An 18,044-nucleotide genomic window follows, 5' to 3' on the forward strand; every position below is an offset into this window, starting at 1 on the left:
ACACCATTGTTTTCATAATAGCTGTGTAGGATCCCCCCTTTCCAGGGCCAATTTTTTTAAGAGGGAAGGATAACAGTGTGGCAAGACCCTTTACATGCTGCCCTCTCATTCCGGTAAACTCACCTGGGCATAATTCTTATAATAAGACTTTGCAAGAGGTAGCCAGCTAAATTTTATTCCGTTCCAACACTTGAAGTTTTTCAGTTTATTAAATAAACACAAGAAGGCAGCAATCAGACACTTACATAGTACTTACTACATACCAGGGACCAGGAATCTCTGTGCTGACTCTTTTAATTCTCAGAAGGCCCTGCTTACCCTAGTACTATCATTAGTCCCACTTAGAGACAGGAGTGGGGAGACAGTTTAAATAAAGTGCCTCAGATTGATCAGTAATTGGCACAGGCAGGATTTGAGCCCAGGGAGGATGGTTCTGGAATGACATTTATAATCACTATGTCACACCACATTTTGGCTTCTGTGTGAAGTGACAGGTAACTCATGATGCTGACCCTCCAGACTTTCATCTCAGCAAGTGGAGACCCAGACCCCCTGAGAAGTGCCTTAATGAAAGGCTGTTCAGACTTAGGAGGAATTTTCCAGAAGGTGGGAGGGTGTGGCAATGGAGGGGCTAAGGACTGAGAATTGAATAAGCAGGGCTTATGATGGGGGGATGAACATGTCTCAGTTTTGTGCATTGAGAGGACTGAGATAATCTCCCAAATGACTTTGTGAATCACTGTCTTGGCTCTCTCAAGTTATCACTGTACATCAGTTTCCCATTGTCAACCCTAGTGGCTGACTCAAAACGGGAGTTCTCGTCATGAAAGCAATAGGTGTGTGTCACTACAATAGACTTAGAACTCCCCTGTCACAATCAGTGAGCAATATTTTGAGCCACAGAATGGGAAAACTTTTTCATTCCTTGATTCTACAATCACAGTTTGGTAACTGTGGAAGGCAGAGTAATGTCCTCTCAAGGATGTTCACATCCTAATCCTCACCATCTTTGAATTTGTTACCTGGCTAAATGGACTTTATAGGTGTGATGAGATGAGGCTCTTGAAGTGGGGAGGTTATCTGTTATAGCAGTGATGACAAACTAACATAAACTAGTACAAACTAGATATTTACTTCCCTGATTTTCTTCTTGGGTTGTAAAAAACAAACCATTGTCAACAGAAATTCACCCAAAAGTTTTTAAATAAATCTATTTTAAAAAGAAGAAAAAGAGGGCCTCCCTGGTGACCTAGGGGTTAAGTCTCAGTTCTTTTACCACTACAGCTTGAGTTCATTCCCAGCCAGGGAGCTAACCCACATGGTACAGCAGGCCTCTCCTGTCTTGCCCACTGCTCCCCTCAGCAGTTTATTTCAGTAGATCCACCTGTTCTGCTCCACATTCTGTCTCTGGTGAGTCCTTTCACCCTTCACACTTCTGTCCTACACCCCAATTCTTCTATGCAACATAAACAAATATTAAAAAAAGATGGAAAAAGAGAAGACAAATTCCTCCTGCTATGCATTAAGCCTATTTGCTCTTAAAGCATAGCCTTTATTATTTCATTAATACTCAAAGAAGATAAAAAATTTAGCAATAGTTTGTACTCAGTTTGTAATTGAGTTGGAATGTTATTTATGGTAATGATGAACATTAAGAACAGGATAGTCACATGTTATGGCACCTGCTCTTAGGAGGAAATTGAATTTAGCTGTTCTAGCATAGTTGCAAAGTCAAGTTAATTGGTGGTGTTCACAACAAATGGAGAAGGAAGCACATAAACTCCTACGCCTGTCTCATGTGATGGACATTTCTGAATCTGCATGTGCGCTAATGTAGATGGAACCTCACTTCATCCTTTGGACATGGTTTTTCTATATCTTTCATCCTTTTTCTTGCTTGACTCTGTTATTATGTGTCCAGATTGTCAATGGCATAGATCCATTGATTAGCATAGCTATTAGTTTTAACTTCACATTAACGCTTTCTTTAGACTAGACTTCATCTGTATTGATCTCAAGTGTACTTTTTGTTTTTCAAGTTACACACCTGTTAATGTTCTAAATGTCTCCCTACCCCTGCAGACCCCCATATCCTTACTTTGTGAGGGGACACTTTCTATCACTCTGTTAAACATCGTATATTCTATAATATATTATTTGAATTACTTTAAGTTTGTCCTCATGTAAAGTTCCTCTTAAGTCCCTTTTAAATCAAAAGTCAGTTCTGAAATTTAGATTTGGTCATAAAAGGACCTATTATGAAATATGTGTACAAATCTTAAATCTACTCATCATGATGTCACATGGGGCCATCTTATCTGTCAGTAAAGTCTGGGATGTGTGTGGATTTCTAGAGTTTGGATCCTCTCTTGTTAATTACTTCTTCCACCCCTTTACCTTTGGTAGGTTTTGTTTGGCGGATTTGTAGTTCTCCTTGTCCTAATATCTGGACTTTAAATAGTTGCTATTAAACCTCTAAAATCAATCAGCCTCTAGCTGTGCTGTCATTAAAAGTTAACTGCCTTCCCATTAATCCATTAATTGTGAAGATTAATTGGGAAAGCTATTTAAACCAAGGCTGTAACTTGGGGCACATAAGCCAGTGTTTGCCTCCGAGTGGAAGCTTATCCCATTAACATCGCATAGTATTAGCAATTATATATATGTGTGTGTATATTTATTTGTAATTTAGCCTTGACTTATGTGGCAGAAAATGCATAGAAACTTAAAGGCTGCTGCCAAAATGAAATCTTGACAACTTAGAAAATAATTCCCTGTCTTGGATGCAGCTTTAGGAAAAATAATGATAAATATTTGCTAGTTTTAAATTGCTGCAATATGTTATTTTTTAAGATTTAAGCCACTCATCGACAAAGTTAGAGGCTCATGTTTGTCTCTATCTGGGACTAGTATCTTCAGGTGAATGTGATTTCTCATGTCAAAGTCAAATTAATACTCAAAGAAGATAAAGAATTTAGCTATAGTCTGTACTCAATAGTATGTAATTGAGTTGGAATGTTGTTTAAAGTAGTGATTGGTGTTAAGAACAGGGTAGGCCTGTATTATGGCACCTGCTACTATGAAAAATTACAGTTTATTCATGTCCAGTTGTATCATAACTATTCCTTAAAACTTACTCTTGTTCTTACCAGAATATCGGGGTGTGGTAGCTTTCTCCACAGTCAGTCAACATGGCTTCCTAGGGAGAAAGGGTGAAGTGTGAGACCATACCTCTTTTGTTTCTGGGTTGAGAGGTCCTCAGTTCTTGGCTAGGAAAGAATTCAAAGCCACGTCTCTCTGCTGACTCATTTAATTCTCAGAAGGCCCTGCTTACCTTAGTTAGAACCTCTTGGAGACAGGAATGGGAAGGCAGTTTAAATAAAGTGCCTCAGATTGATCAGTAATGGCACAGGCGGGATTTGAGCCCAGGGAGGATGGTTCTTTATAATCACTGTGTCACACCACATTCTGGCTCCTGTGTGAAGTGACAGGTAACTCATGATGCTGACCGTCCAGACACTTTCATCTCAGCAAGTGGAGACCCAGACCCCCTGAGAGGTGCCATAATGGAAGGCTGTTCAGACTTAGGAGGAATTTTCCAGAAAGGTAGGGGGGGGCAGCTCTCAGGAGGAGAACCATGAAGAAGGGGGACTAGGGCTGAGATGTGGAGAAGCAGCAGGGCTCACAATGGGGGGAAGAACGTGTCTCAGCCTTTATGTTTTGAGGAGAGGGTTCGGATTCTTTCCCAAATGATGATGGGAATGATACTGTCTTGTTTGTCTCAAGTTATCTTTCTACATCTGTTTCCTACTGTTATTTCTAATCGTCAGCTCAAAATGGGAGCTCTCATCATGAAAGCAAAATGTGTGTGTCACTACATCAGACTTGTTTGACCTCCTTTTGAAATAATTCAAATGCCAAAGAAACATGTTTTGGGGGGCCTTGTTTTAAACATCTTGGGCATGGGGAGGAGAACCTATTCTGAACATTTTAGAAAAGGCTAACGTTAGAATAAAATATTTTGTTTAAGGGGATGGAGTTCTTGAAAGGAAGGTCATTCTTTAGTACTGAATCTGGCACTCTGGAATATTTGGATTAAGTCTTAACTATTTTTTTTTTTTTTTTAGAAAATACTAAGATTTCAAAGTTTCCATAGCTTAATGTCAAAGGTCCCACCCCTACCTCTAGTGTATATGAATCTTTAAGGAATCTTAATATGTTTGCTGGCTAGTCTATTCTTCCATAAATATGCCTATGGCGATTCATTAGCAGGCATGGAACTGAATTTGGTAGATCTTCCAAATAGCAGAGAAGATTGTTCTGCTCAGTGGTAACAAGGCTGAATACTACTGAAAATTTAATTTTTTTTTTTTTTGGTTAAAGTATATTTTAGATTACCAATACTTATTTCATCATTGTACTGGTTCAAAATAGAAGCTGTGCCCCTGACTAAATTATTGAATCAGGTGTTCCTCTCTCAGTTGTCCGATGGACTTAATATTGTCAAATAATATAAGGTATTGGTCAGGCTCAAATGACAAATATATGTAAAGCATTGAGAACATAAGCAGCCAATAATATATACCTATTATCTTAGTACAGGTAGTATTACACAGAGATTAGGAAAATTGAATTATTTTTATTAAAATCTGAGCAGCTTTTACTTACTCATGAGAATTATGCATTAAAGCCCTTTGTAAAATAAAATTAAATTACTTGCTATTGAGCTGTATTAAAATACTTTCAATACAGCGTGCATCTTTATTTTTAAGAGACTCAGTTTTTCATATACACAATTTGCCAGAGTTCTAATGTATCATTGTCTTTTGAGTGATAACTCTCAGTTTTCTCTCGAGTGAAGAGTAAATGGTGATTTTTCCTAGGTATTGACTGAAAGTTGTAGATTGTTTTCTCTGTGTGTGAGTGTGTGTGTGTGTGTGTGTGTGTGTGTGTAGTCATGCTCTAGTTTATTACTACTCACTGAACCCTAAGGCCTCACCACAAATTTCGCTAGTGGCTAGCGTCTTCACTCTCTTCCGAGCATCCTGTCCCACCTGCCGCATGCTGTGTTTGGGTGCAGGGGACCACACTGGGACCTAGCTCATGTGGGCGGGGCGTGGGCGGGGCGTGGGCGGGGCGTGGGCGGGGCGTGGGCGGGGCGTGGGCGGGGCGTGGGCTGAGTCCCCGCATGCATCGCTGCAGCCCCACACCTGGATCCTGCAGGCCAGGCCAGCTGGGCCCCTGCGAAGAGGCAGGAGCTGTGGTGCTGGGAGTAGTCAACCCAGGGCACTGTCCAGCTTTGTGGGTCCCACATGCAGCTATGTAGGGGGGCTTACAGCAGCGCCTGAAGGGGTGTGGCGAGAGAGGAACGCCCCATTGTTCAAGGGGCCCTGTCTGAAAGTTGGAGTGGGCAACCTAGAATCCCCCTCCTGCTCCTGCACTTGAGAAACCTTATTGGTAAGCATCAGGAGTGTGAGGGGCCTGGTGGCTAGGTTCTCCCTGCTGCAGAAGCAAAAGCTGAACAGGAGGGAGCCCTGCGGGCCTGACACCACAGAACAGAACCTGAACCTGGGGGGGCGCACACGTGCCAGCAACGGGCTGGAAGAGGAGAGGAGGCAGCCTGTACCCTGGGAAAATGGGGTGCAGTGAGGCCTCAGCCTCAGCTACTCATTCTTTCAGGGTGGAGAGCTGCAGGTCCGGGCCCAGCCTCCCCCTCCACCCTCGCCCTGCTTGGCAGCTACTGTGCAGACACTCATCTGAAGACCAGCCGGCCTGGGTGCAAGGGTACGTTGTTCTCACAGTACACTTTGGTGCACACGCGGTGTGTGTGTGTTGGGTGTGCAATGTACATGTGATACAGTATATTACATGTATATAAGGAAAGAGCTTGTAAGAGTTAGATCTTACAATAATTATGTGTATACATATGGTATAGCATATTTACATGTAAATACATGTGTGTTAATGCATATATACACAATATTTATTTGCACATTTATTTCCTCAGCACACGAGGGCTTATAAATTATATAACTTGTCAGTCTATGTAAGTGAAATCATTCGTATTATATGCATATGTATACACAAAATCATCTTTTCTTACCAGCATATTTATATGTATACAAGGACACTCTAAATGGATGCCATCATTTCCTGTCACTTATTTGTACGATTTCATTGCCAACTTAGATTTATGCAGTCACCTTATATGCACATTATACACATGTTCACATACACATGCACATCACACATGTATATATGCACATGCATGTATTATATATTTTGCATGCAATTATAACGCATGCATATTATGTATAAATGTACACATAAAGTATAATGTTTATGCATTATGTGTGTATACTATTGTGTGTGTATATATATTGATATATATGTAATATATATGTATATGTATTTTACCCATTCCCTGGTGAAGAGACCAGGATGGTGTGATACATAACTGAAAAGCAATGTTTTGAGTGGAAGTAGTGTGCTATTTCAGACTTCTGAAACTCCTTAGATGTCGATATATTTTATGTACTGCAAATGCTTATATATTCTTTGGAAAACTGTTACATAGAGCTAATAAGCAAGGAAATTTGAGGGGCTGCTGAGAGTACTATTGATAGTTGAGGCATTAGTCCCAGAGACTAGTTTACTGGGTTGCTTTTTTATCAACCCAGTATGTCAACCTACTGTTGACATTGGTGACTAGAGAATTCCGTCTGGAGGGCCACCCTGTGTGATGGTAGGATGTTTAGCAGCATCTCTGGCCTTTAGATTCCAGTAGCACCCCTGTTGTGATGACCACATACTGTGGTCCACATACTGTGTGTCCACATACTGCTAAGTGACTGGTGGGGGCACCATCACCCCCAGTTGTGGTTCTCAGCTTTACGAGACCAGAACCCGAATCTTTGTTGCGTTCAGAGAAATTATTTTCTGGAATTAAATTCACAGAAGACTGATAGTTCATCTAGATTTCCATTTCATGAATGTCTAGAGGGAAATACTTCTTTTATTCCAGACTCATTGCTATGTGAGACCCCTCACCCCATGTCAATACTATTGAAGATCAAATTGGTAATAAAAAAATAGCTTGGCCAATATGGAATTGAGTACACAATTTTTTGAGAGAGATTTTATTCATGTCATGGTACATGATGGAATTCCTACACTCCAAACCTACAGAAATAATAAATATGGTCAGGTGTTCTTACATACTTCATTTCTTTGTCAATATCATGGTCTTACCACAATAAAGACAGCAAATTAACCCAACTCAGTGTCTCAGTGATCTCCTTGTAACAGCAATTAATACCTCAAAGAGGAGTCCTAATTATTAGTAACTATGTGAAATGGTTGTAAGTTCTTAGCATAGTGACCACTGAATGTGTGTTGGTTATTAGAAATTTTATCTAAGAATCACTTAAAAATATTATACTGTAAAATGCAATTGTGGGGAAATGTAATTGCTCATGGTAAAGTATACTAACTCCCTGTCACCACCCCTCAGGCCAACAACTAGAACTTTACCAAAACCCCAAACCCCCTCTCTATCACTCCCTCATCCATTTCCCACATCACAGCTCCCTCTCCCCAGAAATGGAATGCACTCCTTCTCTTACTTTAATTCCATTCTTTTAAAGCTAAAGATAGAACGATATTGATTCTCAATTTATAGTGGCAAAAACAAATGAGCAATAAATAGATGCCCTCCAGATTGCTCTGGAGAGGCATTTTACATCTGAAACATCGATTTGAATCTGCATAATTGATTGTGAATTGCAGTTAAACATTCTTTTTTGTCACATTGACACCCAAATACTGATGATTCAAAAATGACTGCACTTCTGGTGAACTTACACCCACCCATGCACCCTTCCCACCCCCATAGTTAATGCACTTGTTCATGGGATTGGTGCAAAAGCATTTTGGTTGTTGCTTGAGATGGGCAGCATCAGGATTTCCTTCAACACACCATGGATCGTATATCTTTTTGTGTTAGCTCCTTCGTACTTTAAGTTACCATTAAATTGGCAGTGTCAGTACTTAAGCCAATCAATAGACACGCGGGAACTGTGGGCCAGGTCTCAAGTAAGTTAGCTAAAGAATTGATGGGGTGAAAGAAGAAAAAGTGGACTTTAAATGAAAATGAGTCAGTCTTAAAAAATAAAATTTTCGGGCCTCCCCAGGTGGCGCAGGTGGTTGAGCGCAGTGCTGTGAAGCTGTCCACAGCCTTTGCAGCGCCGGTTTGATCCCGGCTGGCCAGGGAGTAACCCACATGGCGTGGCAGACCTCTCCTGTCTCCCCGCTGCTCCCCTCAGCAGTGTGTTTCATCAATCTGCCTGTTCTGTTTCCCACTGTGTCTCTGGTGAATCCTCTCACCCTCCTGCGCATCTGGCCTGTACCCCAGTTCTTGTATAAATAAATAAATCTTTCAAAAAAATAAAATAAAATTTTCTCCTAGACAAATTCTTGTTAAAGGCATTCAGGTGTTAAGTTGGCATATTTTTACTTATCACTTATACTTTAAACATTTAGCTGTAGAGAAAAACATGTATTTCAAATAATAACAGGACTGTAGAAAAATATTAGAATATTTAAGCAACAAAACTGCTAGTGACTATTTTTAAGTAAATGATGTTCAAGCAGAATAACTCATAAAATTTCAGATGAACCTAGATCATTCTAGATTAATTGATACTCAGTTGCTTATATTTAATTGAAAACTTGGTTCAGTAACTGCCTGGTTTTTATTACCAATACATGTTAAGTCCTAAATGTGAGAGAAATACTTTTCTGATTAAAGCAAAAATGGAAACAATAATAATTGTATAAAATACAATACAAATCCTTTAAAGGTTATTTTGAATGAAAAAATAGCTGAATAAAATAAGTGTGTATAGATAGTATCGTCAATTTTATATCTTCCTCTCTCTCTGCCTTATTTTTCACTTTCTATGTGATAGACATAAAAGAATAAGTGATAGGTATGCCCTTTTGTATATATTCTTATGTACATATGTATATATTCTTGTATATGTGTGTGTACATATACTCCCTCCAGTTGTATGCTTTTCATTTTTTGTTGTTTAAAAGTTAAAAATATTACATGTCCCTAAAGGACGTATTACTTATCTTTGCTTGTTTTTTAGATTCTCAAAATTATCAACAAGTGCTATATGGTCTTCTCTAACTTGAATTCTATTCACCAAAAATTTTATTTCTAAGTTCCAACCAATAGTTTGGAGGGGGGTAGCTCCTTTTTACTTCTCTATGTTATTCCATCGTGGACAGCACTCTGACTTACAGATGTGTTCTTTGGTCCTTGCTTATTTGGATTGTTCGTCATCTTTTGCTGAGTATGAGTAATGTCACCAGAAATTGCAGGTCTCCTGGGGCACAAATACAAGAGTTTTTCTAGGTTGGTGCTTTCCGCCTTTTTCTTTTCTTGGGACACTGCCAACTACTAAGATTTGCATAGCACCTGGAGGTAAGAAGAGAGAGTTTCTTAAGACCAATGGTTGTCACGGAAATCCTATCCAGGAGGAACAGATGTATCCATGGAATTGGTGGAACCTGGGATAAGAAAGTTCACATACATAAACTAATGACAAAGTGTTTTTAAATGTAGTTGCTCACATTTACACTCCACCTGCAGTATGTTGCAGCCTCTCTTGGCCCACATTCTCTAGATGATCTGGTGTTCTCTGAAATCTTATTGTGGCCTATCAGTGAAACAGTATCTAATTGTAGTCTTAAATTACAGTTCATTTTACCAATGAGTTTGTATAGATTCTGTTTATATAGATTCTGTTCTGTGAATTCTCTGATCTTCTCTTGTGTCCCTTTTTTTTTCCTAGTAGGTTTTCTGATAGATCATTTTTATTTTACTTTGTTTTCCTTAATTTGGAATACTAATTGTTACTGTTTTGTAAATGCTTTCTGTATTTTACTATGTTTTGCTGTGTTTTTCCTCATTTTGTGTAGCTCCTGGCAACTGTCGTTCTTAGTCTTACTATAGTTAAATTTATAAACCTTATTTATATAAATTTATTTATAAACAGGGTATGCTGATTTGGTATTTTTATTTCTTGTTTAAGTAAACCTTCCTTCTTAAGATGCTCTTATAAGCTCTGTGAGCTTGTCTTCTCCATTTCTATGTTCTCTGCTCTTTAAGTTCCTTTCTTCTTGAACTTATCAGGCCTCCAGGGGACTATGGCGTGACCCCAGTGGGAGCACTGTGAGAGCTCCTGGCTTTTTTGTTTCATTTGGTTGATTGGTTCGTTTTATGTATCAGATCCAAGAATGCTGTCCTCCATCCACTGACCTGAATGTGGGGTGTTTCCTTTTGGCAGATGACTGTGATGCACCTCTGGTGTCTGCCTTGTCTCCGGCTTCATTCAGCAGCTCGTCCGACCTCTCCAGCAGCCATGGCCCTGGATTTGCAAGGCTAAATCGAAGAGATGGTGAGTCTGCTCTTCCATCTGATTGGTTTATGATGAATCTCATTAACTTCCCATCCTCCTGAAATAAAATCATTACACGCAGTACATTGAAAAAGGAAGTAACTTTCTAAATAAGCTAATGGCAGAAACTCGTGGGATGTGCATGACAGGTAGAGCTGGCTCCACCTTGGCCAAGGGATGCATCTCATTTCAAAATCCCATGTCATCTGTTCAGCACCCCATGAATTGAGTTCCTTCAGTGCTGCGAGCTTTTTATATAACTTACACAGTAAACTTTCTGACAACAAAATACGATCATTATGTATGCAGTAGCCATGAAAATTTAATTGGCCCTCTGTTTCAAGTTAAACAAGGAAGTCTGCAAGAAGAAGTAATTTTAAAAGATGCTGGTTATTTAAAAATAATAATCCCTCAGTTTGTTTAATTCTCAGTGTGGATGACATGATTTTCTCTCCTGCTAAGGAATGGGAATTTAATAAAGCTCTCATGATCCTTCAGGAATAGTCAGTTCATATTGTTGACTCTCTCTTAGGTAGGGTGTGTTTGATTGCTTGAATATGCTTAAAGGAAAGTGCAGATAATTAAATGATGACTTGCTGTGGAAATAAGGGAGAATTTAAAAACTGCAGTGAGAGAGCAGCATTGTGGTCCCTATTTTTTGTAATCGGCTGAGGCAATCGCCATCTGCATCTACATTCTACAGAGAGGGGCTTGGCAGTACTAACAGTGAAAATATTTTTAACAACCATAAAAATATAGACACCTACATCACATATTATCGAAACTGTGATTCACTCATTATTATCCCCGTCACACATGCCATATGTCAGCCACTTCTTTTAATTTTTCTCCCTTGATATCATTCTAGGTGCTGTTGTTTGAATACATTGGACATGGGACAGAACACATAGATCACGTGTGTGTGTGTGTGTGTCTGTATCTTACCATCTGGTATATATTATAAAGATTTAACACTGTCGTGATTTTACATTGAAGTTTATTTTTAAAATTGTGTCTCATGTTATTGGAGACAATCACTCATGTTTCTGGATATGAGAGTATCAGTGTGTTGGTCAAGTTTTGGTCACATTGGAATGTCTCTTCCCGTTTTCAATTCTGACTCCCTTATTGACCACAGACAAGAGGGCTTTCTACTTCTTGTGAGGGCCAGTTCCCCAGTCCCCATGGTCTTTCCAGCAGGAATTCCATTATCACAATACTGATCTAGAATGAGGTCTCTATCTTGTACCCCTTTTTTGAAAGTAAGGCAGAGTTTTAATTTTTCCTGGACTCCATTTCAGAAACAAAAGCTTTCATAGCATTTGGCCCATGGAAAGAAATACAAACTTTAACTGTTTATTTCATTTGCTGAGATTCAACAAGTCACAAAAAATGTATGTTATTAATTGGATCAAATTGTATTTTTCATTAATTTATATACTCATCAGGCGCCTTCATCAGTGGGACTCATTTTCATTCTTAATTCCTTTCTGTGGCTCTTGGTGAAACGTAGTATCAAACTTCATGAATCTCATTTCCATGTTAATGAAATAGAAACAAAACAGGATCATTTTAATTATCTTTTGCTCGTTGTCAACCTACTTGATTACATTTTTTCTTTTTTTATTTGTTTTTCTTTTTTTCCCTATTAATTACATGAAATGTTCACTAAGGAAATGTCAGGCATTGAGTGATTTACTAAAGGCAATATATGTTATTTTTAGTATTGCAGCATTCCTTGTGGTAAATAAATAAAATCAGTAAATAAAGGCCTCAGTATCGTAGAAGCTCAGATTTAGCGACCTCTTTCCTGTGGAATCTGGAAATCCCAAAGATTAGAGAATCAGTCCATGAGGAATCAACAACCCTCTGCTTAAATGGATGTCACTGGTGACATTGCAAAGAACCAGTCCCCTGCTGGAGACAGCCAACAGGGAAAAACTGTTGTTTGCATAATGACTCCATTTTGACCAGTAGGGAGGAAGAAAAATTAATTTTTTTTAAGCTATGTTAGTTTCATTTTGCCATTTGAATACCGTTGTGGGTTGAACTGTATCCTTCAAAAGGACAGGTACGAAAGAAACAAAGCAAAGGAAAAGAGAAAATCCAGCCAAAACAAACTCTTGAAATTTAACTGCAGAACTGAGGCTGCCAGACTGGGGAGGGGAGAAATAAACATGCATGCAGTAAACCACTCAGTAAACACACACATGTGCACACACACACAGTGCAATTTGCAAAACCCACCCACCAACCAAGAATGCATGCAAGTCCTAATTCTGATACCAGTGAATGGGGCCACCTTTGGACCTTTGGACACAGGATCTCCACAGATGAGATCCAGTTGAGATAAGGTCGAGGTAGGCTCAGAGTGGACTTCGTCTAAGACTTCATATGAGAAGAAAGTGAAGATGGAAGCAGAAACTGAAATGATGGAGCTAAAAGCCAAGAGATGCCATGTTTTGCCAGCAACCCCTGAAGTTAGGGTGAGGCAAGGAGGGAGTCTGTGGAGGCGCCATGAGTACACTCACACCTCGATGTTGGGCTTCTGGCCCCCCAAAACTGAGAGAATAAATTGTGTGCTGTTAGGCTGCTCATTTTGTAGTATTTTGTTGCATCCATCCTGGCAAACTCACACAAGTGCTATTGAGTAAATGACTTCTTTTTCCTGCTTCCTCTGCACGGGGGAGAGGCATCTCAATTTGAACCTGAAAGATTTCTTAGCTCAGAGGAATATAATCCAACCTTAGTTGTAAACAACACAAACAAACAAAAGCCAATCCCTGCTAATACTGCCTAGTTAACAGGATGGAAGCTCTTTCTGCCTTTATATAATATTCCCACTGTGTAGCTTCAGTATAGTTTGAATTGTAATAGGCAATAGTAAACAGTCAATGTAAATAGATTCTCTTGTATCCTTTGAGAAGCCAGGTGTGTTCTTAGGGCAGGATGTGGGGAATCCAGGTTGGTAGAACTTTTCTCGAGGTTGCAATATAATCCACATGAAGACTTTTGTTTTCATGTAGTTGGGAAACCTTACAAATGGGTGAGTGATTGAAAACTGATGTAGTTGTACATTCAAGTAAAATAACAAAGCAGTAAATAAAACCAGAGTACACAGCAAAAATCAAATGTTTATATAGATGAGGGAAGGCACATATAAACACAAATTTATTTATGAAACAGATTGCTTCCTTAACTGGCAGATACTCTGAGTTTTCTCTCATTTATTCTGTAAGATCAAAATATTTCCTATGTAGCTAAAAAGTTGAATGTCTGTATTTTCCTATTGTGTTTTTTACTGAGTGGCTGCTATCCCTGTTCATGCTAAATGATCATAGAACAGTGCTTTCCTGTGTCTATAAGATTTGCTGTTAAAAATCAATCAACCTATCTGTAGAGAAATTAGCAATTTGGTTAATTATTAGAGCGAACTCCCATTCTTGAATGTACTTCTAATGAGAATAATTATGACACACTATACAGAATTATTTGGTGATTCTTGCTACCCTAAATCACCGTGCTTGTTTACATACAACTATTATGTTTAAATTAAATTCCCAAAGATAAATTCCCAGGGAGTGCACGCTGCCCATCAGTGCTAGAGAGGACATATAGGTGGAGGTTTCCTGCTGTTAAACAGATTGCTAAAATCTTTTGTCATTATCTCATTATAAACGATGATATCAATGTATTTAATAACCAATACTTTATAAGGAAAAGAATAGGAGATGATTTCTGTATGGGACTGAAAAAAATCAAGCCTAATGGGGAGCCTGCTGGGCACAGTAGGTGTGAGTTTGAAATGGGCCTGAGAAGAATCTAGACAGAATTCACTGGTCTGGGGATGCCTCGGCCTTGTAGACTTGGGTAGGGACCCAAAGATGTACAGCTCTTCCCATGGGGGTGGGGGTGGGAAATCACTGAGTCCAACTAAATCCTTGAATGGTCGGCGGTCTGGGCATCACCCTTACCGTCACAGAACCCAACCTTCCTTGACACTTTTCATCCTCAGCTCACCTACCTTCTTCTCTCTTTTGTATTCTCCCAGTGGGGCATAAAATTTTAGGTTAAGAGCAAGCATTTCAGTATGAGTCGTATCTGGTATGAGGTCCTGGCTTGCCTTTTAGTAAAGCAAAACACCTGCTGCTAACAATTAAACCCCCTCCACCCTCACTCCCACCCCCACGCTGTACCTCCCTGGTAACCTCAATTTTGTTGTCGACATCTATGGGTTTATTTTTATTTTATTTTGTCCATTCACAGCTTTGTTTCCTTATATATGTAGGTAAAATTATCCGATATTTGTCTTTCTCCTGACTTACCTCACTTCCCATAATCCCCTCAAGTTATTTTCACCTTGCTGCAGATGTAAAAATTTCACCTTTTTAAGTAGTTGAATAATGTTCCATTGTGTGTGTGTGTATTATATATATACCATATCTTATATATAATATATTATATATATATATATATATATATATATATACCATATCTTATCATCCAAGATTGGCACTTAATTTGTTTCCACGTCTTAGCTCTTGCAAGTAATGCTGCAATAAACATGGTGGTGCATGTAACTCTTGGAGTTAATGATTTCATATTTGTCAGATAGATACTTGCAGTGGAATTCTCTGGACTACAGGGTAGTTCTATTTTTAGTGTTTCGAGGGAGCTTCATCCTGTTTTTCAAAAGGATTACATCAATTTACATTCCCACTAACAGCATACAAGGATTTCTTTTTCTCCAGTTCCTGGGTTAAACCACTGCTACTTCTTACTCAGGTAAGGAGGGGAGTGATATTTAACCTCTGTGTTATAATTTAGCCCCTGATTTCCTGTTGGAAGAACAAGAGAACACTGACATGGAATTGGCTTTTTTGAAAAAGATTGTGTCACAAGTGTTGTGGCCACAAGAATCACAAAAACATAGATCCAGAAGAATGCTAACCAATTTCAAAGTGTTTCCTGTCAATTCACTCCACTTTAGCAACCTCACAGGACCAAATACATACGTTAATTTATACCCAGGTACTTTCAGGGAATTCAGGCTTCCATATAACTCAATAGGAAGAGTTGATTTATTCCTGATTAATTATAAAGGAAAGCAGGATCAAAGAATTATAGTTATATTTTATATGTTCATTATTGGCTTGAAGTCAAGATAATACATTCTCCTATATCCCTAGTCAAAGTCTGTGAACTAGAACTTGTGACCTAATGGTTTTATTTAAAAGAGTTTTACTTTTTTAGCCATTGGAAATTGGCTTATGGAGTTAAAGAAAGGCTTACTAGGAGATTAACATTTTGATAAAGGTTTGGAAATTGAAGTTCCAGATCAATTTTATGGTCAGTGGCATGTCACTTGTGCTTATAGATTATATTTTGTGTACTGGCCTTGAGAAGGTGAAATAAAAATGAGTCAAGATTTACATCTTATTTCTTGATATGACTAGATCCTCTATTCATTAAACCATAAGAGAGGTTGCTGTCACTTCTGGGATTAATATAGAATCACTTCTATTCTTCTATCGATTCATTTGATTTATCACCAGAGATGGTTGTCCTGCTGACCGTCTGGTTCTCTCTTGACTTTGAACGTTGCTCTCCCTTCCGTGAGGACACGTCATCCTTTCTCCTGACCTCTTGCCTGAGTGACACCACTCCCTCTCTCTTCCCCTTTATTGACCTTGTCTGCCCTGTAGCACACTTTTTTTCCAACCCCAAATCAACCTGATAGTGTGATCTGGGTGAATATGCTGAGTAGCCAATCCTAAAGAATTTATGGTGCTGAAAAATACTAGGATCAGAATCAAAAACACTGTATTATAATATAAAATTGTGGGTGAACTTGCCTCCTTTTTTTCCTTCCCTATGAAAGTGTGGGGTTGACTGTGAGGAGCTCTAACTTCTACGGCATTGCCCTCTTCTAAGGCAAGATAGCCATGCCTTCAGCGTGAAGATCCTGGCAAGAAGAGAAATGCCATACAATGAGCCTGACATAGCTGCACCAAATAATAGTATCAAAATATATAAAGAAAAATGGGCAGAAATAATAGGAGAACTAGGCAATGCAAATTGAGTCACAAAATAGCGAGGGGCTTAAAATGTCTCAGTAGCTTACTGAAGAAGTTGTCCCACATCAATAGAAATACAGAAGAGTTTAACAGCAAGATTACATTTGACAAAATGTGCAGGTATGTTACTTGTATTTACATAATGTCTAGCATACATAAAACTCTACCTCCAACAATTGCAGCATGTACATCCTTAGCCAGTGTACCTAAAATACTTTCTTAAATTTATCCTGGGTCATAAAATTATTCTAGCAAATATCAAGGGATTTAAATCATAGAGAGTAAGTGTCCTGGGTACAGTTGAATTAAGCTAGAAATCAATAATTAAAAAATAGTTACAAACCCAGAAAGGTGTGGAATTTAATTAATATGCTTCTCAAAAAGAAATCTCAGTGGAAATTAGAGAACATTTTAACTCAGTGATAACAAAATATGATAGGTCACAATTTTGAGATGTAGTTTAGACCAAACTGATAGCTCTCTCAGTTGCACATATGACAAAAGAAGCGCCTACTTCTTCGATTTCTTAAGAAATTAGAAAAAGAACACAGATTAACCAAAAGTAAGAAAAAAAGAAAAGGGAAGGAAATGTGCATTAATTATTAGAAAAATGCTATACAGAAAATAAGGCCAAAATAGGATATTTTTAAAACTTCTTGCTAACAATTGTAGAAATTTAAATAAATTGAAAAAAAATCACTTGAAACACACAATCTAAAAACTGTAGCAAAGAAAACAAATAAAATTAAACATTCCTTTCTCTGTTGAAGAGAGTAAATCCATCATTCACATGTTTCCAACAGAGAAAATTCAAAGCTAAAATGCCTTCAAACATGAATTCTTCCAAATGATAATTCCTCTTTTAAGGGAAATACAACTCTAATCTTACACATTCTCATCCAGAGAACAGAAGAAAGTAAACTACTCCCCAACTCTTCGTATGATGCTGGCATAACCTTGATAGCAACCTTGTCAAGGACAAACAAGAAAGGAAAATTAAAAGCCACTCTCTCATGAATATAAATGCAAAATTCTCTAAACAAAATATTAGCATACATGTGGGAAGGGACTCAGACTCGGCCTCAGAATGTGAATGTCCCGCTGAGCTGGGACGGATATGGGATCTGAAAGCAGCTTGGATTGTGTAAGCAAAGGATCAGTGGAGGCCTGGAGCTTTCTTTTCTGACAACACGCATCCCAGTACACTGAGCACCTTCCCTAAGAGAGAACAGAGCTAATGAGGGAGGACAACTAGCAGTGGAAAACCATATTTTTTGGTATCTATTCATCTTGGAGACTGTCATCATTAAAGATGTGCTGTTACATATTAGCCCTCTTGGGTGACACATACCTCCTCTTGGTCCCACCTCTTTCTCCAGTCATTATACTGAGGGCCAAGTCCAACTTTTCACAACATCTTGGGCTGTTCCATTTACTTTCCCTTCCTGCCTCATGACTCCTCAGACTTAACCCTCCACCCCCTAAAACATCATCAGTT

The 18,044-nt window shown here is 38.7% G+C and overlaps 1 protein-coding gene across 6 annotated transcripts in view; it reads left to right on the forward strand.

Annotated features, from left to right (window-relative positions):
• The window catches only part of CNTNAP4 (contactin associated protein family member 4), a gene marked incomplete at both ends in the record, with an annotated part of 238,429 nt that overhangs the window by 25,124 nt on the left and 195,261 nt on the right, over positions 1 to 18,044 (forward strand). For all 6 annotated transcript variants that reach the window (XM_084257952.1, XM_084257953.1, XM_084257957.1 and 3 more), the window contains one exon: positions 10,359 to 10,469. In XM_084257952.1, coding sequence (XP_084114078.1) covers positions 10,359 to 10,469 — 111 coding nt within the window. The remainder of the gene's footprint in view (positions 1 to 10,358; positions 10,470 to 18,044) is intronic.

Source organism: Talpa europaea (assembly GCF_964194135.1).
Source record: "Talpa europaea genome assembly, chromosome: 16".
Taxonomy (NCBI): Eukaryota; Metazoa; Chordata; class Mammalia; order Eulipotyphla; family Talpidae; genus Talpa; species Talpa europaea.